The sequence below is a fragment of the Monomorium pharaonis genome, chromosome 4, assembly GCF_013373865.1.
Source record: "Monomorium pharaonis isolate MP-MQ-018 chromosome 4, ASM1337386v2, whole genome shotgun sequence".
Taxonomy (NCBI): Eukaryota; Metazoa; Arthropoda; class Insecta; order Hymenoptera; family Formicidae; genus Monomorium; species Monomorium pharaonis.
The window spans coordinates 17,872,050-17,899,844 of NC_050470.1; the positions used below are offsets into that span (position 1 = coordinate 17,872,050).

A 27,795-nucleotide genomic window follows, 5' to 3' on the forward strand; every position below is an offset into this window, starting at 1 on the left:
CGAGGCAGAGGACGTTCGTGGGAAAGAAACGGTCACCTGCGCACGGACGTAACACTCACAACATTCACGCGGTTATGAAAATTAAGAAATGCTTGGCAGGATCGGATGAATTAATAACTCAATCGCACTATCACGGCGCGAATGATAGGGAAAGGCGGAAGTGAATCCCCGCAGCTAGGATCGGCGGAAGACGGGAGAGATCTGCTGGACGATCTGATTTAGGTGCCGGGCTGCGAGAGACTGACGAATTATGCATCGTAAAACAATTACGATCGGAGGCAAGAAAAGAGGCGGTAGGGAACCGATATCGAGACTTATTTGGGCATGGATTCGGACGTGCCCTTTTTTGGGTATGTTTATTTGCATAGTTATCGAGATGCATAGTTACCGGTGATGAGAGCAAACGAAAATCGCGCGCGTGAGGAGCTAGTGACAGCGCCGCGCGACTCGGTGCATCGAAGAAATGAACTACCAGGAGCTCGATGGCTGTCAGGAGCTCTCACTACTCGCGGATAAAATAGAACCGATAAAAGGGGAAAAGTTAAAACTTATATAATTGTTATAGTCTCGAACAATAAAAATAATTTTAAAAAAATAAAATTTTTATTTTATTTTATTTTTCTTTGTAACTGTTGTGTAACGGTTAGATAACATGTAATTATAACATGTTATATTGCTGAGTCGGAAATTGTAACTTACATGTAAGTTACGTGTAATTTCAGAGTAACGTAACCTGTTATATTCGGTTACATTGCTGTTACACTGCTGCTATATTACTGTGTTCACTGGGTATGCTTTACTAGTAAATTTTACCTTGTTATTTGCATAAAATATGCGTCATACTATTTACAACAAGCCTTGCCAGCAAAAGCTAAGTTTAATGCGGACACACCTTGTCGTAATTTCCCAGTGAACACAGTAATATAGCAGCAGTGTAACAGCAATGTAACCGAATATAACAGGTTACGTTACTCTGAAATTACAAGTAACTTACATGTAAGTTCCAATTTCCGACTCAGCAATATAACATGTTATAATTACATGTTATCTAACCGTTACACAACAGTTACAAAGAAAAATAAAATAAAAATTTTATTTTTTAAAAATTACTTTTATCAACAGCACATACTACATTTAGAATAAATTTTTATTAATTAATTAAATTTAAATTATGTTACTTTTTTTTTATTCTTACTTGCTGCTGCTAGGTTTGAACCCGGGACCTTAGGATGACGAACCTTGTACTCTACCTGCTACGCCAATTTGACTTATCGATATGGATACTTGTTATTGTCTACATATACCTATATGTTATAATTGACGCAACTATATTATTTTTTATAAAAGCAATTAAATTTTGCAAAACATTAAAAATAAATAGCATTAATTTATTTACTTATTAATTTTATTGTTAAATTTATCTTTTTCCATAACCTTAATAATTTGATGAAAATTGCGATCTATTTAGCACTAATCTTTGAAGCGTTCAAATGATTAATTAGATGGTTAACTATATAGATCATAATTCTAAGAAAAATTGAATAGTATACATTTATTATTCTGTTTTTGTTCAGCACATGATGAATTTCGATTTTGTGCATTTTTTGTGTGCAGTAATTGTAGACAAACCGTTATTTTTGAAAACATTATCTTTATAATATTTTTTTTATTATCAAATAGATCTGTCATTCAGGATGTTATAATGTCTGATTTCTGAGTCAACTACGACGCATCGTTCCGTAATAACATTGATACGAACGTGTTATGTTACGATTATACAATTTTTGTTGAATAACTGTAACGCCAAAACGATGTATAACAGCTAGATCACTTTCGTATAACAAATATTACGTAACAGGTTATTTCCATGTCATATAGCACCTACATATCACAAGAATAACAATGTTAAATTACATGTAACTTCCATGTTATATTGCCGCTATAAAATGTGTTCACTGGGTTTGTTGCAAAGGTTTGCTCGAGTTTGCGGCAAACTTCGCGCAAAGTTTGCGTCATTTTGCTAGCTGGGAAATATTCTTTAAGAGTTCATTGCAATGAATACCTCGCGATTTATTATTTGGAATACTTTGAGTATTCATCAGAAATTACTCGAGTGTTTGGATAATTTCAATTACATTTTTATAATTATATATCGCTTAATAAATGCTAATTTATACTTTTATACACGAAATGCGTTATATATAATTAACAAAACAATATACTAACAAATATGTATGCATAAACAAGAAGTGTTTATGGATCATCACGGGGCGTTAGGATACGTACGGTCTTCGAAGTCAAGCAACGTTGGCGATGGTTAACACTTGGATAGGTGACCGTTTTTTCATGTAAAGAAATTAAACATGCTTTAACAGGTACGACTATGGCTTGGCTGAAACATGGTATAATCTTCTTCCTCTTACAAAATTAATCAGAATTTTTTATTTTTTGAATTTTTCTGAGAAACGTTCCAATATTATAAAAACCGGAACATTTATCAGAAATCTTGAAAATAAATTTTTTAATTTCGTTTGAGATATTTACTTGGAGAAGTCCTAATGAATACCTTAAGAAGTTCTGAGGAATTCCAACAAGTAATTCTATATGAATACTTTAAGAAGTTCTGAGGAATTCTAACAAATAATTCTATATGAATACTTTAAAAAGTTCTGAGGAATTCGAATCATGATACATGTAACTTCCTATGTTATTCTTTTATGAATTCTTCAGGAATTACTCTTCAGAAAGGAAGACTACTTTATGAATTCTTTAAGAAGACACTGTTATCTGGGTTAATTATTGAGTGTGCACTCTCAAACATTAGATTAGAAAATGTTAAATAAAAACAAAAGCAAAAAAAGCAGGTTCCACCGAGATTAAAATTAATCTGCATTGGTAGAAATGGACGTAAAACGAATATCTAAAATAATCATTCAACTAGAGTGCTCAGCTGGCTTTGAATATTAATTTGAGTATTACTTTCAACTTGGACGTTTGCCATCTAATTGAATGTTAATTTCAGTGTTATTCTTAAATTTAGGATTACATTGAAATTAACACTCAATTAGATGGCAAACATTCAAGTTGAGAGTAATAACACTCTAATTAAAAGTAACTTAAAGAGCGAACACTCAAGTTGAGTGTTTACATTGAATTGAGTGTTTACTCCTTGTCCCAAATTATACTCAATTTGAGTATTTTTTAAAGTGTTATTTTTAGTGTTTTTTCCGTAAGGGTTACTTTTATATAATTTATCTGTATTATTTTTATTATATAATCTAAAAAAAATACTGTAAATTATATATATATATGTATTATTTATAATATTTCTAATTAACATTAATTTATAAATAATAATAAATTATATTATTTTTAATTTTCAAAAGGTTTATTTTAATTGGTCTACTTTTAGATATAATATGAAATAATATGAAATAATACGTACTATTTTTTTTTATTTATTATTAACATTATTAATTATTGGTATTTTTTTTAATGTCTATTATAATATATTGTTTTTTTCTTTGTTTTTTATCGTTTCGTTTTTTTTACTTTCGTTTTTTCCCTTTTACTATCGTTTTTTGTTTTTTTTGGTCTGGGTCAAGCGCTGTCTCTCTCTAACCAGTAGCATAATGGGCGCTAGACAGAGAAAGAAATTGACCCGGACCATGTCTCCTCTTTGTCTTTCTGCCGAAACACTTTTCAAGAGCTTTTTGCAGGAAATGCGCAGTCTATGCTTTATGTCGATGATTTTTACAAAATGTGAAGTAACCCACTATTACAGCAAGCCTTTTAATTGAAAAAAGCCCAAAAGAAATAATCAAACCATAATAGGTCCAAAATTTGGTTTATTTCGGACTTTCTATGAATGTCCGAAATTGTGACAAACGTATATCCCATGGATGTCCATTAAAGGACTTTCTATGAACGTACAAAATTGTGCCAAATGTATATCCTATGGACGTCCACTGAATGTCCGACAGACCTTATTTAGACTCTTAATAGACGTCCGAATGTCCAGAAGCGGATATCCATTGGACATACAATAGATATCCTTGTGCTATCTGGGACCACACCATAGTCACATTTGAGATTGCCTAACTTCCGCGGTCACCCATCCAACTCTGAACCGCCGTCGACGTTGCTTGACTTCGAAGATCGTACGCTACCTAGTACTTTATGATGATCCATGAACACTTGATGCTCATGAATACATATTTGTTATAGATTAGTTCAATAGAGAAACATGAAACTTGTAGTTAACTAATATTTTTATAAATAAATATAAATTTACAGTTTTTTTCCTGATTTTTACATATGCGAAATAACATGTGAAATAACTTATAAAAATATGTTTTTGCTCTGTTCTTTTGATAAAGCTAAATTATATCTCAGACAAAACGCAATATTTATAAAATATTTATAAAATGTTTATAATATTTATTTAAATATTTTATAAATATTTATTCAAATATTTTATAAATATTTTTGTGGTCTTACCCAGGTAGCAAGCCCACGTCATTTTGACGTCCCAAAATGGTCATATCTGGTCATATGTCGTCAAAATGACCATTTTTTTACATGACCTAAATATGACGTCATGATGACGTCATTTCGAAGTCATATTTCAGTCATAATCTGACGATTATTTTCCCAGACACCACACATCCTAAATCGGGACATAAAGACGTCATTAAGACGTATTTTAGACACGGTCTAAAGCGGTGTCTATACAATGAGATTTAAGGCGTAAGGCATAAGCATATTATATAAGCATATTATATTCAACTTTAAGAGAACTTTTTTAAGAAAACATTTAGATATCTTGAAAATAATTTCAAATTGGTCAAGTTAACTATTTGAACGCTTCAAAGTCTTAGTGCTAAATAGATCGCAATTTCCATCAAATTATCAAGGTTATGGAAAAAGTTAAATTTAACAATAAAATTAATAAGTAAATAAGTTAATGCTATTTATTTTTAATATGTTTTGCAAAATTTAATTGCTTTTATAAAAAATAATATAATTGCGACAGTTTATAACATATAGGTATATGTAGACAATAACAAGTACCCATATCCATGATTCAAACTGGCGTAGCAGATAGAGTACAAGGTTTGTAATCCTAAGGTCCCGGGTTCAAAACCTACCAGCGGCAAGTAAGAATAAAATAAAATAATATAATTTAAATTCAATTAATTAATAAAAATTTGTCCCAAATTTAGTACGTACTGTTGATAAGAATAATAAAAAAAAAATAAAATTTTTATTTTATTTTTTAATCTCCAGTTGCATTTTAAAGATATCCGATTTAAGAAATCTTTTAGATATTAGTTTCATGATATCTTTCTGTTCTCAAAAAACAACGCATTGGTTAACATTCTGACATTATATGTTATCTTTTAGAAGTCTCTTTATGTTATTTTCAGATTTTCAGAAACAGGATATCTTTTAGAGATCTTTTTGACAACATATTGTTCACGTCATTCTATGACGTCAAAATACGGTACATTTCATGACGTCAGGAATTTGTGACATTCGACTGTCATTTTAACGTCATAAGAGCGTCATTTCGTGACGTCAAGAATAGTCAGTAAATGACCATTTTGGGACGTCAAAATGACGTGAGCTTGCTACCTGGGTAGATTTGACAAATCATAAAGATTTATCATAAATATTATAAAAATATATATGAAATATTTATAAATATTTACAAAATATTACTTATACAAATCTTTATTTTTTATTTACCATAAATATTATATAAAATATTTAAGCTATATTTTAATATGTTGAATAAAGATTTTTTTCTTCGTATATATAAAATATGTGTAAAATATTTATATAATATTTTGAAAAAATAAATATTAATAAATATTAATAAATATTTATCATAAATATTATGTGCTGCCTGGGATGATTCTAAAATATTGATAGTTTATTGATTAATTATATAAAATATTATATTAATTTTAATAACGTTGTTTATTAACTAATCTTTAAATAATGATTAATAGTTATAGGTAGCAAGGTGTCGTCCTAGACCTCGTCATTTGATGTCAAATCGTCAGTTATTACAAAGAATTATAGTTAACGTCAGTAATTAGTCACTAATAAAATCTTATTAATACGTCGTAAAATGATCAATTAACTGACGTTATTAATTAGTCAAGAATATGACGTCGGAAATACGTTGTAGGATGGATAAATGACTGACGTAATTAATAGGTCAAAAAATGACGTTACTATTACGTCTTAATTTGGTAACATGACGTCCGCGACCTTAAATGACGAATTATTGACGTCGTATTAACGTCACCTTGCTACCTGGGGAGTTGTTTTAAAACGTGAAGAGCGAGGAAGGGCGCCCATAACATACCGTACGTGACTGTTAGCAGCTGGTAGTCAGTAGGCGGTTCATGCGGTGTTGAATTCCATAAAATGTGTTGATAATTGATATCGCGTTGATCGACGCGAATTTGGCGATACATCTTCGCGATATCGGGGGAATATACGAATCGGTATCGTCGCCATTGCAATAAAATTGACGTGATGTCGGTTTGTAATTTCGGACCGGCGAGTAAATGGTCATTTAACGAAGACCCGTTGGAAGTGGCGCTTGATGCATTGAACACAACGCGGAGAGGGGTGGTAGCGTTATTTTCTCGGATTACCCCGTGATGCGGAATGTAAACACACTGCATGGTTTCGCTCTGCGGTTGAGGCGAAGGTCGCATGTGATCAAGACGTTCATATTCCGCGAGAAATTTTCGATATTCGCTTGCCAATGCTGAATTGTTTTTAAACCGCCGCGTTAACGTGTTTAACATACGCTCGGCTTGGAGACGCGACGCTCCGATATCGAGAGGGGGAGGTGATTTAAAAGGAAGGCGAACGACATATCGCCGTCGGAATCGCGAGAATGAGTCTCGCGAAAATGCGTTTCGCATTGCCTCTCTTGCGGCGAGAGAATAGATTGTCGTGGAAGTTCTTCGACTTCCCAAAAACGACGAAGCTCATCCTCGAGAGCAGGAGAACACGAAATTTGGTGCGTTGAAATACTGGCGTGAGAGCTCTGTACGGATGAATGCGACGGGGATCTCGCCGCGGGAAAATCAATAGGTCCGGAAATAATCCATCCAAGAACGAAGTTTTGGGCAATCGGCTGGCCGACGTCTCCTTTGCGGACGCCGCCAAGAAGTAAAGTACTGTATAGATCGGCCCCAATGATAATACTGATGGGATCGAAACTTGTCGGATCCGGGTCGGAAAAAGAATCCGGTGGAAGAAGAATCCGAATCGAGATGGAGAAGCGAATGATGCCGTTTCTTGCAAACTCGACATGAGAATTTACTTTTGCAAGATAGAACTGTATGCTTTTCGCTCAAACAATTAAAACAACGTTTTTGTTGTTTCACCATTTCTCGACGTTGATTCGGATTCTTTTCCTTAAATTTAACGCAGGAATTAAGAAAATGGGGCGTGTCGCATAGCGGGCACTTTGGAGGCACGTTCGCTGACGCGGTGGCAGCGTGAACGCGATTTGAGGTAGCGGTTTTTGAACCAGGTTTCACGGGGGCGACGATTGCGTTGTTTTCCAATGCGCGAATGCGATGTTCAAGAAAGCGTTTAAGAGCGTCGAACGGAAGCGGATCGTCGCGACTGCTTTCCTGTAAATTCCAAGCTTTACGCGTGATCGAATCGAGTTTCTGCGTGATAAGGTAAACGAGCATATCGTTCCAAAGGTTTTCGGCATTGCGATCCAAATTCGAGAAGGACGTTAGAGCGGCCATAACCTTATTATATAAGAGCTGCAACTTGGAAGCCGATTCGCGCGGTACGCTACAGAGACCGAGCAGAGCGGAGAGATGGATATTAAGCGAGCGCCGCTTGTTCTCGTAGCGCGAAGTCAACGCGGCCCACGCGATCTCGAAGTTCTCCGCGGTAACAGGAAGATTAGCAATACATTCTGCGGCGCGGCCTTTCAAGCACGAGGACAGGAAGTGCATGCGAGCGAAATCATTCAGATCTTTATTGTCGCGAATCAGCGTAGTAAATCGATCGCGGAACTGTGCCCACTCATCGGGTTTACCATCGAACGGCGGTAATTGAATGAGAGGGAGATGCTGCAACGAAAACGCGGACGCAGTCGCGGGTGCATCCGCGGGCGCATTCTGACGTCGGTCGACGTAAAAGGTATTCGAATGGTTTGGACTCACTGTCGGCTCGAGCTCCTCTAAGCAATCCGCCATGTAGTCCAGAGCGTTGAGGTAGGCATCCTGGGCTCTCTCGAAATGATCCTCGCTGAAGTATGGGAACTCCTCTCGTTTTACCTTGGGAATCGCTTCCTTCACGGCAGCATGCCCATTCATGAATTGGCTCCAGTTGTCCTTGAGAAGCAAGATGCGGGAATCTTCGCCGTGGTTAGATTGCCCTTTCCGATTTTTTTGAAGTTTTCGAGGGCACGTTCAATTACCTTCTGGATTGTTTGTTGCCTTTCAAGAATATCCGCCATGGTGAGAGACACGGATTATCACGTAAATCACTTGAATCACCTCCGCGTGACCGCGAATTTAGAACTCAATCCGAATCAAATTTGTTTGTGCGTGCGTAGGGTAAACGCGATCGCACGGAGAGAATGCCGGGATCCGTCCCGATAGAGACGCGAAGCGAGTGATGAGGAATGCGGTAGGTATTCACGGGGGGTGATAGGAAGAAAAAAGAGGCGATGATGTCACTCACACTTTAATTATTTATTAGGTAATTATTCAGTTTAGGCACTGGTATTCAAATATCGATGTAGTTGTGCTTATTCAACGCGATTTTGCTTCAAACGAACGAATCTAATAAAAAAAAGCGTCGCTCTATTCCGGGAAGCGAGATATTAATCGCTAAAGTTGACTAATATTCAGGTTATGAAACCTGTCATACTGACGCAATGTAATGGCTTGAGCACGCGCAGCGATCATAGGCCGGAATTCATAGTCGAATCTTATTCAAGTTTCAGCTTAAGCACGATCTTGAGACGTCAATGCTGTTATTTCATTGGTTAAGTAAGTCTCAAGTCGGCTCAAAGCTAGACTTAAGACAATGCTTGAGCTTAAGATCGGTCTATGAATTTCGTCCATATTCTCACGCTTTTAGGACGGGATTCATAGACCGATCTTAAGCTCAAGCATTGTCTTAAGTCTAGCTTCGAGCCGACTTGAGACTTACTTAACCAATGAAATAACAGCATTGACGTCTCAAAATCGTGCTTAAGCTGGAACTTGAATAAGATTCGACTATGAATTCCGGCCTATGATCGCTGCGCGTGCTCAAGCCATTACATTGCGTCAGTATGACAGGTATTCATGACAGGTATAAACGGTATTCATAGTCGAATCTTATTTTAAGATCGTCTCAAGTAATGTCTTAAGATGCTAATACGGCTCTGTGATTGGTTGATGGCATCTTAAGACTGTACTTAAGATGATCTTAAACATAAGAATTGACTATGAATACCGGGCTTATGAATTCCGATCTTAGGCCGGTATTCATAGTCGAATCTTATTTAAAGATCGTCTCAAGCAATGTCTTAAGATGCTAATACGGCTCTGTGATTGGCTGATGACATCTTAAGACAGTACTTAAGATGATCTTAAATATAAGATCCGACTATGAATACCGGCCTTAGTCACAAGCGCATGCTCTGTTTAGCACAAGTCATGGTAAAAATGCGCGAATTTCAAATGTCTATATACATATTTTTACGAGCATCTCGTTTTACGTGGAAAGTCGCAAACCCATGTGGTGCAGAGAATGCTTTGCACACACACACACACACACACACACACACACACACACACACACACACACACACACACACACACACACACACACACACACACACACACACACACACACACACACACACACACACACACACACACACACACACACGGTGGGGTGCAAGGGGGGTCTTCGGCCACCCTCCCACACCTACCCCGTCCAAGTCGCTAACCCATGAGGACTTTACTTTGCTTGCAATGTACATAGGCAACCCATGTATATTGCAAGCAAAGTAAAGTCCACATGAATCAGCGACTTGGACGAGGTGGGTGCGGGAGGGGAGCCGAAGACCCCCCTTGCACCCCACCGTGTGTGTGTGTGTGTGTGTGTGTGTGTGTGTGTGTGTGTGTGTGTGTGTGTGTGTGTGTGTGTGTGTGTGTGTGTGTGTGTGTGTGTGTGTGTGTGTGTGCAAAGCATTCTCTGCACCACATGGGTTTGCGACTTTCCACCTTGCGTAGGGGTTTTGCTAATCTTTACAGTATTTATTATTTTTAGTATATGTAGACTTATTTATTATTAGTTACTATTAGAATACAAGAAAGTCGTTAAAAGTACACATACATTTTAAATTCGCGCCTTTATTTCATGCACAGATGACCACCGAGCATGCGTATATGGCCGCGAAGCATGTACATATGACTGTAGAGCATGCGCACATGGCCGCGGAGAGTGTTCGTGTCGCTACATTTCGTCGGTATGACAGGGGCTCTATTCTTGAATTCATTCGCAAGAGAAACGTATTCGCAAATTCTGATCTTACAGAAAAGTTGGAAATTTATTGGCTATCGTATGGCTATTAACCAATAAACTTACAACTTTCTGTTAGAGCGAGTATTTGCGTATACGTTTCTCTTGCGAATGACTTCAAGAATCGAGCCCCAGATTTCTTAACCTGAATATTCGACAACTTTAACGATTATTATTTCGCTTTCTGGGGCAGAGCGACGCTTTTTTTGCCAGATTCGTTCGTTTGAAGCAAAACTGTATCGAATAAACACAACTACATCGATATTTGAATACCAGTGCCTAAACTGAATAATTATCATTTTTAAAAAACGGACGTTCGGAGCGAGGGGCGAACCGTATCTTTTACAATTTTACGGAAATCTTGACACGTCCCGATATTACGCTGTCTGTAATCGACGCGGAAATCTTGAAGAGCCTCTAGATCGAAGCTTTCGCGAATCCGGAAATCTTGCGCGCGATCCGACGGAGATCTTGTGCACGAGGCAGAGGACGTTCGCGGGAAAGATACGGTCACCCGCGCATTGACGTGATGCACTCACACATTCACACGAATATTCGAACTTAAGAATGAATTAACATAAGTTGCCGAATTAGGGATGGAAGAAGTGAATCCTCGCAGCTAGGATCGGCAGATGACGCGAGAGATCTGCGGGACGATCTAATGTTGGTGCCGGGCTGCGAGAGACTGGTTAATTTTTCGTCGTAAGACAATTACGATCGCGGAGACGATAAAAGGGGCGGTAAGGGAACGGATCTCGAGACTTCCCAGGTAGCAAGCTCACGTCATTTTGACGTCCCAAAATGGTCATTTACTGACTATTCTTGACGTCACGAAATGACGCCCTTATGACGTTAAAATGACAGTCAAATGTCACAAATTCCTGACGTCATGAAATGTACCGTATTTTGACGTCATGGAATGACGTGAACAATATGTTGTCAAAAAGATCTCTAAAAGATATCCTGTTTCTGAAAATAATAACATAAAGAGACTTTTAAAACATAACATATAATGTCAGAATGTTAACCAATGCGTCGTTTTTTGAGAACAGAAAGATATCATGAAACTGATATCTAAAAGATTTCTTAAATCGGATATCTTTAAACTGCAACTAAAAAAAAATAAAATAAAAATTACATTTTTTAAAAATTATTTTTATTAACAGCACATACTAAATTTAGGACAAATTTTTATTAATTAATTAAATTTAAATTATATTATTTTATTTTATTCTTACTTGCCGCTGGTAGGTTTGAACCCGGGACCTTAGGATTACAAAACCTTGTACTCTAGCTGCTACGCCAATTTGACTCATCGATATGGGTACTTGTTATTGTCTACATATACCTATATGTTATAAACTGACGCAATTATATTATTTTTTATAAAAGCAATTAAATTTTGCAAAACATATTAAAAATAAATAGCATTAATTTATTTACTTATTAATTTCATTGTTAAATTTATCTTTTTCCATAACCTTACCCGATCAAAAATTTTTCATGTAAAAGTATGTAAAAATCTATAGAATTATGTATCAAAAATGTCCATGCAAAGTTTTACATTGTATATTTTTATTTAATTTTACATATTTTTATGTAATTTTATATAATTTTGATATAATTTTATAGATTTATATATACTCTTGTATAAAAAAATTTTTGCCGGGAAAAAAATTGCTTATTTACAATTATAGATAATTACATATAATTATACATAATTATATTTAATTATATATAATTACATATGAATAATTCTTTCTCAATAAAAAATGTTTTATGTAAAAGTATGTATAAATTTATAGAATTATATCAGAATTATATAAAAGTATATAAAATTATGTAAAATTATATAAAAATATACAATATAAAATTTTGCATGGACATTTTTGATACATAATTCTACAGATTTTTATATATTTTTACATGAAAAATTTTTGATCGGGTAATAATAAAGGATAACATTTTCAAGAAACTTAAATGAAATTCTTTAATGAGATATCTCAAAGACCGCTCTTCCCCTACAGCATGAAATATTGCTGCAACGTTGCAGAAATATTGCAATAGTGCATAATATAACCAATATTGCAGAAATATTGTAGCAATATTACAAATATAATATTCTCTAGCAAATGTTGCACAATATTGCAGCAATATTACAAATGTAAAATTTCTTAGCAGATGTTGTGCAATATTGTAGCAATATTACAAATGTAATATTTCCTAACAGATATTGCACAATATTGTGGCAATATTATATTGCAACCTTGCAAAATTTATTTCCCTATAATCCGTATTTCTTAATCTAGAACTAACAATAAGTAATATTTTACATAGTTTTAAGGGACAAATAAAAAAATAGAGCAGGATATTTTTATTTTAAATTTTTATGTAAGATTAGAGCTAAAAGATACATAGATGTACAACAAATTCTGTAATCACGACAGCGTTGCGTTCCATACTATATTGAGTGAAGCAAGTCCAAAAGATGTTCACTCTGACTTATATATATAATACATTAATTAAACATGTGTGAACTATACATGCATGTGTAATTCTAGCGTATAAATTGATCAGGATGGGCATTTTCTGGACTTGCTTCATTTTAATGCTTACCTAAATCTAGAATGGAACGATATTCGATATCCGTTGGTGTATGTTAATTTAATTAATTACTTTTTTAATTATTAATTTTTCAAATTATTGTGCCGTAACGGTATGACAATAAATTCATTTCCCGTTTTTTGTATAATACACATCTTACATATTAATTGATTAATTTAACCACTTGCAACATTTCCTTCATATTGCGCATTAACGTTTCAGAAATATTACAGCAATCTTACAAGAAATATTGCAGCAATATTGCTGAAATATTACAGAAATCTTACGGGGAATATTGCTGAAATATTGCAGAAATATTGCACAATATTGTTTTGGAGCGGACATAGAAATATTGCTGCAATATTGCAGTAATATTTTCTGCAATATTCCAATCTTGCAAAATAATATTTCTGCAACGTTGCAGCAATATTTCATGCTGTAGGGGTTAGTAGACGTCTCTGATAAATGTTACCATTTTGACATTTCTAAGATATCTAAATGTTTTCTTAAAAAAGTTCTCTTAAAGTTAAATATACCCAGTGAACACAGTAATATAGCAGCAGTGTAACAGCAATGTAACCGAATATAACAGGTTACGTTACTCTGAAATTACACGTAACTTACATGTAAGTTACAATTTCCGACTCAGCAATATAACATGTTATAATTACATGTTATTTAACCGTTACACAACAGTTACAAAGAAAAATAAAATAAAATAAAAATTTTATTTTTTAAAAATTATTTTTATCAACAGCACATACTACATTTAGAATAAATTTTTATTAATTAATTAAATTTAAATTATGTTATTTTTTATTTTATTCTTACTTGCCGCTGCTAGGTTTGAACCCGGGACCTTAGGATTACGAACCTTGTACTCTACCTGCTACGCCAATTTGACTCATCGATATGGGTACTTGTTATTGTGTACATATACCTATATGTAAACTGACGCAACTATATTATTTTTTATAAAAGCAATTAAATTTTGCAAAACATTAAAAATAAATAGCATTAATTTATTTACTTATTAATTTCATTGTTAAATTTATCTTTTTCCATAACCTTAATAATTTGATGGAAATTGCGATCTATTTAGCACTAATCTTTGAAGCGTTCAAATGATTAATTAGATGGTTAACTATATAGATCATAATTCTAAGAAAAATTGAGTAGTATACATTTATTATTCTGTTTTTGTTTAGCACATGATGAATTTAGATTTTGTGCATTTTTTGTGCGCAGTAATTGTAGACAAACCGTTATTTTTGGAAACATTATCTTTATAATATTTTTTTTTATTATCAAATAGATCTGTCATTCAGGATGTTATAATGTCTGATTTCTGAGTCAACTACGACGCATCGTTCCGTAATAACATTGATACGAACGTGTTATGTTACGATTATACAATTTTTGTTGAATAACTGTAACGCCAAAACGATGTATAACAGCTAGATCACTTGCGTATAACAAATATTACGTAACAAGTTATTTCTATGTCATATAGCACCTACATATCACAAGAATAACAATGTTAAATTACATGTAACTTCCATGTTATATTGCCGCTATAAAATGTGTTCACTGGGTAATATCCCAGCTAGCAAAATGACGCAAACTTTGCGCGAAGTTTGCCGCAAACTCGAGCAAACCTTTGCAACAAAATTATGACAAGGTGTGTCCGCATTAAGCTTAGCTTTTGCTGGCAAGGCTTGTTGTAAATAGTATGACGCATATTTTATGCAAATAACAGGGTAAAATTTACTAGTAAAGCATAACAACAAATTTGCAGCAAGAACAAGGTAAACTTTGCTGTACACAATATGATAGCAAATTTGTGACAAGAATAAAGCAAACCTTGCTGAACATAGCATGATAGCAAATTTGTGGCAAAAACAAGGCAAACCTTGCTATGCACAATATGATGGCAAATTTGTGGCAAGAACAGGACAAATATTGTCAAAATTTAGATCAACAAAAATGATTATTAGACTGAAATATTAGACTAATTAGTCCAATAGCAAATGTGAATGGTGCAATCGTACTTGTTTCTCTGTTCTCGACGAGCCCCTTTTATTAATCCAGTAGGTAAATCTTTTTCACGAGAAATGCGCCATCTCGAGATAGATAGTAAAGTCAGAAATAAAGTTTAAAACCCGATAATGCAACTCTGTTATTTGCATAAAATATGCGTCATACTATTTGCGACAAGCCTTGCCAACAAAAACTAAGCTGTTTACGGACACACCTTGTCGCAATTTTGTTGCGAAAGTATGCTCGGCAAGTTTTATTTTGTTCTTGCTACTACCCCTACAGCATGAAATATTGCTGTAACGTTGCAGAAATATTATTTTGCAAGATTGGAATATTGCAGAAAATATTGCTGCAATATTGCAGCAATATTCCTATGTCCGCTCCAAAACAATATTGTGCAATATGTCTGCAATATTTCTGCAATATTTCCCGTAAGATTTCTGTAATATTTTAGCAATATTGCTGCAATATTTCTTGTAAGATTGCTGTAATATTTCTGAAACGTTAATGCGCAATATGAAGGAAATGTTGCAGGTGGTTAAATTAATCAAATAATATGTAAGATGTGTATTATACGAAAAACGGAAAATGAATTTATTGTCATACCGTTACGGCACAATAATTAAAAAAATTATTAATTAAAAAAGTAATTAATTAAATTAACATACACCAACGGATATCGAATATCGTTCCATTCTAGATTTAAGTAAGCATTAAAATGAAGCAAGTCCAGAAAATGCCCATCCTAATCAATTTATACGCTAGAATTACACATGCATGTATGGTTCACACATGTTTAATTAATGTATTATATATATAAGTCAGAGTGAACATCTTCTGGACTTGCTTCACTCAATCTAATATGGGACGCAACGCTGTCGTGATTACAGAATTTGTTGCACATCTATGTATCTTTTAGCTCTAATCTTATATAAAAATTTAAAATAAAAATATCCTGCTCTATTTTTTTATTTGTCCCTTAAAATTATGTAAAATATTACTTATTATTAGTTCTAGATTAAGAAATACGGATTATACGGAAATAAATTTTGCACGGTTGCAATATAATATTGCCACAATATTGTGCAATATTTGTTAGGAAATATTACATTTGTAATATTGCTACAATATTGCACAACATCTGCTAAAAAATATTACATTTGTAATATTGCTGCAATATTGTGCAACATTTGCTAGGGAATATTATATTTGTAATATTGCTACAATATTTCTGCAATATTGGTTATATTATGCACTATTGCAATATTTCTGCAACGTTGCAGCAATATTTCATGCTGTAGGGGTAATTTGCCGTTATCCTGTGCTTAACAAGATTTCCTGTTTCTGCCATAAATTTATTGTCATGTCGTGTAGCAAGGTTTGCTCTGTTATTTGCTTAAATTTTGCATTTTATCGTGTCGGAACAAATCTTGTAATTTCTATACGTAATATTTATGTACAAGTCTTTCTCTGTTATTTGCAGCATCGTGTGATGAAAACTTTTGCCGTAAATTTGCTCGAAACTTTTAGAAAACAAAGCAACAGACAATTACTTATCATAAAATTGTTGTCAAAATTGAAACAATCCTTGCTGTAAAGCTTTCATGTGATTTTAACAGGCCGATATGTGATTTTAACAGGCCTGGCTAGCTGGGATGCTTATATAATATGCTTATGCCTTACGCCTTAAATCTCATTGTAGACACTGCTTTAGACCGTGTCTAAAATACGTCTTAATGACGTCTTTATGTCCCGATTTTGGATGCGTGCTGTCTGGGAAAATAATCGTCAAATCATGACTGAAATATGACTACGAAATGACGTCACATCATGACGTCAATTTTAGGTCATGTAAAAAAATGGTCATTTTGACGACATATGACCAGATATGACCATTTTGGGACGTCAAAATGACGTAAGCTTGCTACCTGGGTTATTTGGGCATTGATTTTGACGTGCCCTTTTTTGGGCATGTTTATTTGCATAGTTACCACGATGCGAGAAAACGAAAGACGCGCGCGTGAGCGATGAGCTAGTGACAGCGCCGTGCGACTGGGTGCATCGAAGAAATGAACTACAAGGAGCGTGATGGCTGTCAGCAGCTCTCACTACTCGCGGATAAAACAGAGCAAAAAGAAAAAATGTTAAAATTCCAATGAAACTGTTCTAATCTCGAACACATTTGAAAACAAATTATTTAATTACAAGTTTCATCTTTTTAACATCTATTAAGGCCATTGCACGTACATTTTCGTAATCGTAACCGTAAGATTTCGACCAATCATATCGCTCAAATAAGCCGTAACCGACCGAATTGACCAATCTTATTGCTCAATTTTTTACGGCACAGTAAAGCCGAAATCACATGGTGCGGAATAGAACGTGCGTCATAGAAGCAGCCAATCAGAACTTTGCCGCATTAGAATGCGTTGATACAGCAAAGCTCTGATTGGCTACTTTTATTCCGCAGCTCTATTCCGCACCATGTGATTTTGGATTAGAGCTAATCAGAGCTTTGTCGCATCAACGCATTCTAATGCGGCAAAGTTCTGATTGGCTGCTTCTATGACGCACGTTCTATTCCGCAGCTCTATTTCGCACCATGTGATTTCGGCCTTACAGAAATGTATGTGCAAGGGCCTTTACTTAGGCCCGGTTCCACAACTCATGGTTAAATTAACTGGCCGATTATTCCATTGGAATTGACCAATCGTATTTGTCGTTAAGCAAAATTAACAAATACGATTGGTCAATTCCAATGGAATAATCGGCCAGTTAATTTAACCGTGAGTTGTGGAACCGGGCCTTAGAAGATCTAGAAGGTTAAATTACTAATAAGGTCGGTATTCATAGTCGAATCTTATTTTAAGATCGTCTCAAGTAATGTCTTAAGATGCTAATACGGCTCTGTGATTGGTTGATGGCATCTTAAGACTGTACTTAAGATGATCTTAAATATAAGAATCGACTATGAATACCGGCCTAAGAAAAATAAGATATTGGAGAAATTCGATAAAATAAAACGACGGGACGTCACACGCTATTCGCTATTCACAGCCAAAAAATTCGCTGCATGAAAAGGCACCCTTAGTATATGTTCCGTGATTTTCTCATTGCCATACTATCATTATACTATGAAGTATAAGACGTAAATCTCGACTTATATTAAAAAAAAAGTAAAATGTTTTCTGGAACAAAAACAGCTGTTTAATGTTGAAAAACCTTTCATATGACAAAGTAAGTAATAAATAAAGTCAATAAAGCGATTAAGTTTGATGTTTCATATTAACTGAATACCAGTAATAGAAAAGTAGAAGTAATTTAGATTTATCGACGGATAAAATATAATTTGAGGTTCTAATTTGTGTGATTGATGTTAGTAATAATTGAAACATTTTTACAGAAATCTTCGACACAAAATGCTGCAAGCTTTGTTTTAATCTTTTGTAAATCTGGAAATTTATATGCAACATTAAATAATTTTAAACATGGATGTGGTGACTACTAGTTTAGAAGCTCTAATGCGTGAGTACGACATGAACACAATTTACACTGTTCTAACTTCTGTTTAAGTATGGAAATCTTAATTATTGATTAAATTTTACTTAGTTTGTTTTACAATTTTTGCTATTATGTATACGTGCATACGCATATAAAAGTATATACATAGGCCTTCAGAATGTTTATAAAGATATGAGCCTACTTTTTTGTTATTCTGTCTTTGTTTTATATTTAATGAATGATAAAGATAGAATGACAAAAAAACACTATAATTTATATAAGCTAAGGTTGACAAGTAATGCATATTTGTAACAAAGTTATTTTTTTGGTAACTATAACTTTGTTACTTTTCTCCATCTATAATTGTAACTCAACTTAGTTACATTTTTTTGGTAACTATTAACTATTTTGATAGTTTAATAGTTACTTTTTGGAAAATGTGTTAAATTGATGTTTTGAATCGAATAATTGAGGTATTAATATGGTAAATGATTACACTACAATTAAGAAACTTTTTATTAAATATAACATAGGCAATTAAAGTTGTACATCTGTGGAACATATGTTTAGGATTGTTGGCTCTATAATAACATCATAAAGGCTTAGTTTACATCGTGCATTTGATACGCGTATCAGGTACCATATTCGTATCAAATTCGTACTAAATATTTAGTACGCACGATGTAAACGCTGCCGGATCAATTTAGTACGAGCGTATCAAGTAGGAGTATCGTACTAAACTGATACGCGTACCAAGTGATACAAATGTCGATGTAAACGCATAAAACGCATTTTAGAGAGAATTTAGCAATTGAGCATAACCTCAGTGCTAAAATCTAAAAACCGGTGTGAAAATGTCTTAGTAGGAGACATCAACATGAATTAAATTTGTATTATATTTTTCACAGTACATGCTTAGTACATTCGATGTAAACGCGCCCGTACTAAGGCTTTGGTGCGCACCAAACTTAATACGCGTACTAAGGTTTTGACGATGTAAACTAAGCCAAAGAGATTATTTTAATGATATATTTGAATCTCAAATTTTATTAAAAGTTAATAAAAATTTTTATTAAAATCTTGTGACGAAAACAATGTGTGACAGGCAATATACCATTATATTTTATTAAATTTTGATAACAGTAACATATAATTTAGTCTTTTACCTTTATAAAGTTCTCATTTAGTGCACGCAAAATAATAAAGCACGTAATATAGATAATATACAGTAAAAATGTAACAGTAACTAGTTACTTTTACAAAGTAACTTCCAATTCTGATATAAGCACATTCTGAATATATAACCATAGTATAGACGGGAGCGTCCCAGATGCGCACAGTAATAAACGGACACAGCAAGCTGAGTGAAACGGACACAGTAACAAACGGACACAGACCAAACGGACACAGTAATAAACGGACACAGTAACAAACGGACACAGACCAAATGCGCACAGAGCGAAACGGACACAGTGCGAAACGGACACAGTAACAAACGGACACAGACCAAATGCGCACAGAGCGAAACGGACACAGTGCGAAACGGACACAGACCAAATGCGCACGGACCAAATGCACACGGACCAAATGCGCACACTGCACATGCGCACACTGCACGTGCGCACGGACCAAATGCAATCCATGTACATTGCAAGCAGAGTAAAGTCCACATAGGTTAGCGACTTGGACGGGGTGGGTGCGGGAGGGAGGCCGAAGGCCCCCCTTACACCCCCCCCGTGTGTGTGTGTGTGTGTGTGTGTGTGTGTGCGTGCAAAGCATTCACTGCATCACATGGGTTTGCGACTTTCCGTGTATGCATTTGGTCTGTGCGCATGTGCAGTGTGCGCATTTGGTCTGTGTCCGTTTCGCACTGTGTCCGTTTCGCTCTGTGCGCATTTGGTCTGTGTCCGTTACTGTGTCCGTTTCGCACTGTGTCCGTTTGTTACTGTGTCCGTTTCGCACTGTGTCCGTTTATTACTGTGTCCGTTTGGTCTGTGTCCGTTTGTTACTGTGTCCGTTTCACTCAGCTTGCTGTGTCCGTTTATTACTGTGCGCATCTGGGACTCACTCGTATAGACCTCATTAAATTTTGATTGCACAAACACCACTTTAACCTATAGCATGTAATATTACAGTAGAATCACAGTAATATTACAAGATTACAGTAATATCACGGTGATATCAATAATATTACGTGCTATGTGGGAACTTTAAGTAGAATTAAATATGTGTGTCTTTATTTACTTAGGGAGAAAGATACAGATAGATGTATGCTTAAATCTTAAAACCAAAACAATATTAATGCAACTGGGCCTATGAAATATACAGGGTGTTCCTAAACTGGTGCGAGATTTTTTATTAACAAATTCTTTGTAACATTTTGAGAAGAAAATTCTAATACAAAAATGTCGAGGCTATAATAATTTACAAGTAAGAAGAGTTTAAAGATCTCGAATGACAGGACTAGAATTTCGCGCGCTCAGGGATGGTAGTGATAAATATGCTTTCAAATTTATCAATATTTTATTTCTTATAAAAAAATATTAAACTTGCGAAAAACTATTGAAAATTTAAAAATTTATTTAAATCCGATACCATGCTTAAAATGACAGAAAATGATAGAAAATTTTAGTTATCATTTTTAATGGTAATTTTGAATCACATATTTTGTATCGCACTTGCGAAATTTTACATCCCAGATAGCACAAAATATTTATAAAATATTTATAAGAAGGAAAAATATTTATGATAAATATTTTATACATATTTTTATGTTCGAGTTTGTCAGGTATAAAAAAAATTATGATAAACATTTATGAAAATATTTAAAATAAATATTTATACCATTATTATCAAAGAATATAAAAAATATTTCAAGTTCAAATACCATAAATATTTTTCAGGACATTTTAAAAATATATTCTATATATTGTTGATAATAATTTTTGTATTATTTCTAAATGGTTTATGATAATATTTTAAAAATAATTATATAATTTAAAAAAAATATTTTTTGAAAATAAATTTGTAAAATATTTATAAATATTTATGATAATATTTTGTGTTATCTGGGATAGACTGAGTCGTATCTTATGTTATCATATCCATTATGAATGATGTTTCTTAACTATAATTTTTTGCATCTCATACTTTATAACATTTAATAATAATGGAAGTTGTTTTTCTATATGAATTTAATAAGAATATATTATGATAAAACAAAAGTTTTTATCATAAATGACATTTATTATCAATATGAATAAAAGAATGTATGTATATGTGACTCTATGGTATTTTATCTACGTGTATAGGCAACTCTAATATTCTATTTAAGTGTAGATTATTCTATGTAAACTTATCTACGTGTGTATGCAGTTCAGTGGCATTCTATCTGCGTGTGTATGTACCTTTATCATATTCTATCTACGTGCATATGTAATTGTATCTATGTGTATATGTGACTTTATGGTATTCTATCTAAGTATGTATATAATTCTATGTAAACCTATTTGTATATGGAGCTCAGTGATATCTTATCTAGGTATGTAAGCACTTCTATCATATTCTATCTACGTGGATATATAACTCAATAGTATTCTAACATTTGCATATGTAATTGTATGTACAAATGTATGAGGACTCTATGGTATATTTTATCTACGTATATATGCGACTCTATGATATTCTATCTAAGTATGTATTGAAAGTGACGGAAAAATTAAAGCGTTAGCTAGATTCAAACTCGGGATCCCTTGTTCCACAGGATAGCTCTCTTGTCAATAGACCACATGGCTCCAACTACTCTGATTTCTATTCTGCCCGTTTATAAGTTCTAAGATTAGAACCATGGGCCTCCATTTTCCCGACGCGAGTCTTTTTAACTGGAAATATCTTACAGTATATAATTCTATATAAACTTACTACGTATACATACAGTTTAATAGTATCCTATTTATGTGTGTACCTTTAATATATTGTATCTGCGTGGGCACGTGTGCTCAATGGTATTCTATTTATATGTGTATGTAATTTTACTTATGAGTATGCGACTCTATAGTATTTTATCTACATGTATATACAATTTTATGGTATTTTATCTACATTTATATGCGATTCTATTCTATTTAAGTGTGTATATTATTCTATGTAGACTCATCTACTTGTATATGCGATTCATTGATATCCTATCTACATATGTAGGCACCTCCTCTATCATATTCTATCTACGTGGGTATATAACTCAATGTTATTCTACTTACGTGCGTATGTAATTGTATCTACGAGTGTATTCGACTCTATAGTATTTTATCTATGTGTATATGCGATTTTATAGTATTCTATCTAAGTGTGTATATAAAGAGCTGTCTATGAGTGTATCCAATTGAGTGATATCCTATCTATGTATGTATGCACTTCTATCATATTCTATCTACGCAAGCATGTAATTCATGTATATGCGACATTATGGTATTTTATCTATGCGTATATGAAATTTTATGGTATTCTGTCTAAATATGTATATAATTCTATGTAAACCTATCTATATATGAGTGTATCCAGTTGAATAATATCCTATTTATGTAGGCATGTAATTCAATGGTATTCTAACTATGTGTGTATGTTATAATTGTACATGTGTGTATGCGACTCTATTTTATCTATATGTATATGCGATTCTATGATATTCTAAGTATGTATATAATTCTATGTAAATATCTATCTATGAGTGTATCCAGTTGAGTGATATCCTATTTATATGTATTTATGTACCTTTATCATATTCTATCTACGTGAGCATGTAATTCAATGGTATTCTATCATAGAATCGCATATACACGTAGATAAAATACCATAGAATTGCATATACACGTAGATAAAATCTTGCGTAAAAAAAAGCACGGTAGTGCCTCGCGCCAAGTGTACGCGCAGCGAGGCACCATCGTGCTTTTTTTACGCAAGATTTTATCTACGTGTATATGCAATTCTATGGTATTTTATCTACGTGTATATGCGATTCTATGATAGAATACCATTGAATTACATGCTCACGTAGATAGAATATGATAAAGGTACATAAATACATATAAATAGGATATCACTCAACTGGATACACTCATAGATAGATATTTACATAGAATTATATACATACTTAGAATATCATAGAATCTCTCGATACTATAGAGAATCTCTCGATACTATAGAGTCGCATAGGCTTGTAAGTACACTTACTTCTTCTTCTTAATATTCCCCAATTGGATATCCGACTCTGGTGATGAGTACACTTACTTACGCACATAGATAGAATGTCATTGAGTTACATGCCCACCTAGATAGAATATAATAGAGGTACGTACATAGAGTCGCATACTTATGTAGATAAATTTACATAGAATTACACAATTTAACATGAATAGAATATCATAAAATCGCATACACATATAGTTACATACAATCGCATACATAAGTATACAGAAAACTCTAGAGTTATAGAAGCACTATGGATAGAATACCATACACATAGAGCAGCAACACACACACACACACACCACACACACACACACACGCGCGCGCGCGCGCACGCACGCACGCACGCACGCACGCACGCACGCACGCACGCACGCACGCACGCACGCACGCACGCACGCACGCACGCACGCACGCACGCACGCACGCACGCACGCACGCACGCACGCACGCACGCACGCACGCACGCACGCACGCACGCACGCACGCACGCACGCACGCACGCACGCACGCACGCACGCACGCACGCACGCACGCACGCACGCACGCACGCACGCACGCACGCACGCACGCACGCACACAATGTATCATAAATTCGAATATACACATAAATAGAATAAATAGAATTATCCTTACATATAGAATAACATAAAACTACAAAGATATAAATAAAATTAGATAGGGTATATGTGATTGATACATGATAAGATGTTATTAAAAGTGGTATGTTATTTATACAATTAAATAAGATTCAACATGATAATATTATATTTAGGAATATTATTTTTTATATACAATATTATAAATTGTAAGGTATAGGTAAAGCATTAATTTCTGAAGTATAGGAACGGATAAAATATGATATGACTTGAAATGAAAATTTTTATTAGTTCGACGATACAAATTGATTGCATTGAAGTATATTTTTATGACAGAGTATTATTAACAATTTTGCATGGTACAGAAACAATAAAATAGATAGAAATTTTACATTAAATTTAATTAATTTTGAGAATTAAGATTTTCTAGAAATTTTGATATGGATTATGATAAACTTATTTGTATAGAATGTTACAGAACAACTTTTAATAAAATTTCTATGTATAAAAACATATTAATTGACATAAACTTTTCCATATTCAACATTATTGAAAAAGATAATATTATAAGATATTATTAAATTAAGTTAAAAGTCTATGTAATGTCTAATTAGTGTATTATACGTCATATTAATTACCATAGAAATTTTATCTGTTTGAATAAGATCCAGTCATAATCTATCTGTCATTTTAAGCAGGGTATTGTACACAATCAGTTTTAACGGTTTCTTCGCGTAATCAATATTTTTCTAGAAGGTCAATTGTCCCTACATTTATTAACATGCAATTTAATAAAATTAACATAATAATTAACACAATATAAACATAGCGATGTAATAATATAATTTTATTGTTTTGCAAATTATTGCCGTCATTTCTTTTTATCTTGTTCGAGATAAATTCATTAGTTACATTTTTTAATATTGACAGTACAAAATCTAACAAAATATCTATTAAGAAAGACATTTGTATTAGTCATAAACCGTTTATAATTTTTATGCTCAAAACAGCAAATTAATAATATAAATGATAGCTATTATTTACAAAAGATTCGATGTGTCCATCGCCACACTCAATACATATTCATGCACGTCGTAGAAGACTCGATGTTGCATTTAAAATCATTTGCGGCGTTACAGCTGCGAATGCTCTGATGATTTTATTCTTCTAATTCCATTCTAGTTGCACAACTTCTTTATAAATATTAATTTTATAAATAGTTTTACGTGACCCCACAAAAAGAAATCTAAAGGTGTTAAATCAGGTGATTGTGCCAGCTAATTTACAGGACCATTGCATTCAATCCATCTCCCTGGAAATTTTTCATTTAACGTTCGCCGAACAAGTGCGAAATTGTGAGATGGGGGGAGGGAGGCTCCATCTTGTTGATAAATTATTCTTTATATTTAAAGGTACGTTTTCTAAAAGATTTGGTAAATCTTTGTTTAAGAAGTTATTATATGTGACCATTAAGTACTGCCATTGAGAAAGGTCTAATCTACATTTAAATCTCCAATTAATATTTAAAACTATTATTACAATTTGCAATAATTTTAAAAATAATACAATACAATAACAGTAAATTAACTATTGAATCATGAACTAAACCTGCCCATACATTTACGTTAAGTCGATTGGTAGCTTTTAACATGATATTTAGGATTTAAATTACATTAGAATTTAAATTACTTCAAATATGTGCGTTATCCGTATTAAACGAACCCTCACGAGTAAAATAAGATTCGTCAGTAAACAACATTGTTTGCACAAATCTAGGTTGTTCTTGTTCGCATTCTAATAACCACGTATAAAAGTTAATAAGGATAAAATTTCGAAAAGCGCAAATCTCCGACCGCGCTGAAATTTTAACCAAAGCTCACTCTTAATTAGAAAAGAAAGTCTCTGAAAAAATTTTTGCCCCCCAGCCTCTTTAAAAGTTTTTACAGTTCTTACTAAATATTTCCGAAAATATTGATTTTAGAGAAAAAAGTTTGAAACAAAAAATGAAGCTTATAAATAGCTCTACAAAAAAGGTTATATACATTTTTTACGTAAACCTATTATTTTGGCTGTTATGACCCAAAATAACTCGGCAGGGGTCAAATTGACCCTGCAAACATTTCTTTAAATTTCTGTTTTATTAAATATGCAAAAATTTTTTAATTTAAAGGTTATATATATTTATTTAACGTAAACAAAAGTTTAATTGCAAATTTGAAAAAAGGGTATTTTTTTATAGTTTAACATAAAACAGAAACATTTCTATAATCTCGTTTCGTGAGAAATATATCTTCTTTCGCGTGAAAATTCGCAAAGGGTTGTGCAGAGAACGCATGGGCGCGGGAGGGCCCGCCTTTCCCCGTCCCCGTATTTTTCTTAACTTTAACTCACCAATTTTATGTCGCTATTTGGTTAATATGAAAACATTGAAAACGAACAACGTGGAAAGTCACAAACCTATGCGATACTGTATAAGCGTGGACGTCGTTTACTTTACGTAAAACACTGATATCATGTATCGTATTTATGATATATAAAGTAAACGATGTCCACGCTTGTACAGTACCACATAGGTTTGCGACTGTCCACGCTGTGCGAATTTATGTGGCGACGTCGAGTACAACTTTTAAAGCAAGATCCTTTCAATCAATTATTGATAGATATAAAAAAGTGTTATACAGGTAGTTAATAAGTTAATAAGTAAAAAAACTATTAAAAAATTAAATAATTGTAAAATATTAGATTTTGTGTTATATGTTAAACTATAGTAAGGTTTATGTTCTATTTTAAATTATAGAAATATTTTTGTTTTATGTTAAACTGTAAAAAAATTACCTTTTTTTCAAATTTACAATTAAACTTTTGTTTACGTTAAATAAATATATATAATCTTTAAATTAAAAAATTTGGTAATTATTTACAATTGTTACTTTTCCGAATTTTGATATTTTTTCATAACTTTCTTGGTAAACAGCTTTGTTGCGACTCCGACAACGATAATCAATCGGGGGAGCCCGAAAAATATGTAACCTATTAATTTTTTTGGTCATTTTTTCGAAATAATTTTCGTATGTTCAACGTATTTGTATGACGACACACATACGGGGGGGGGCAAGGGGGGTCTTCGGTCATAGACAATGTTATGATTTTATTTGTCGCGTACTATTCCTCGCTCTTTTTCGAAAAAAATAGGCGCTTCTGTTTAAAGCAGTCCGGCAGAACAATGTGG

General features: G+C 33.6%; 2 protein-coding genes across 6 annotated transcripts in view; one reads left to right on the forward strand and one right to left on the reverse strand.

The window, feature by feature from the left end:
* The window catches only part of LOC105837615 (ADP-ribosylation factor-binding protein GGA3), a 133,562-nt gene that overhangs the window by 14,548 nt on the left and 91,219 nt on the right, over positions 1–27,795 (forward strand). For 3 of the 5 annotated variants that reach the window (XM_036285673.1, XM_036285674.1, XM_036285671.1), the window contains one exon: positions 18,626–18,747. In XM_036285673.1, the coding sequence (XP_036141566.1) occupies positions 18,711–18,747 (37 nt within the window). In that variant the 5' untranslated portion in view covers positions 18,626–18,710. Of the gene's footprint in view, positions 1–18,311; positions 18,460–18,625; positions 18,748–27,795 lie in introns of those variants that run through there. The other 2 variants (XM_012682533.3, XM_036285675.1) reach the window with 1 other exon arrangement.
* On the reverse strand, positions 7,116–8,372 carry LOC118645365. Its single transcript, XM_036286240.1, has one exon. The coding sequence runs from the start codon at positions 8,370–8,372 to the stop codon at positions 7,116–7,118; it is 1,257 nt and encodes a 418-aa protein (XP_036142133.1).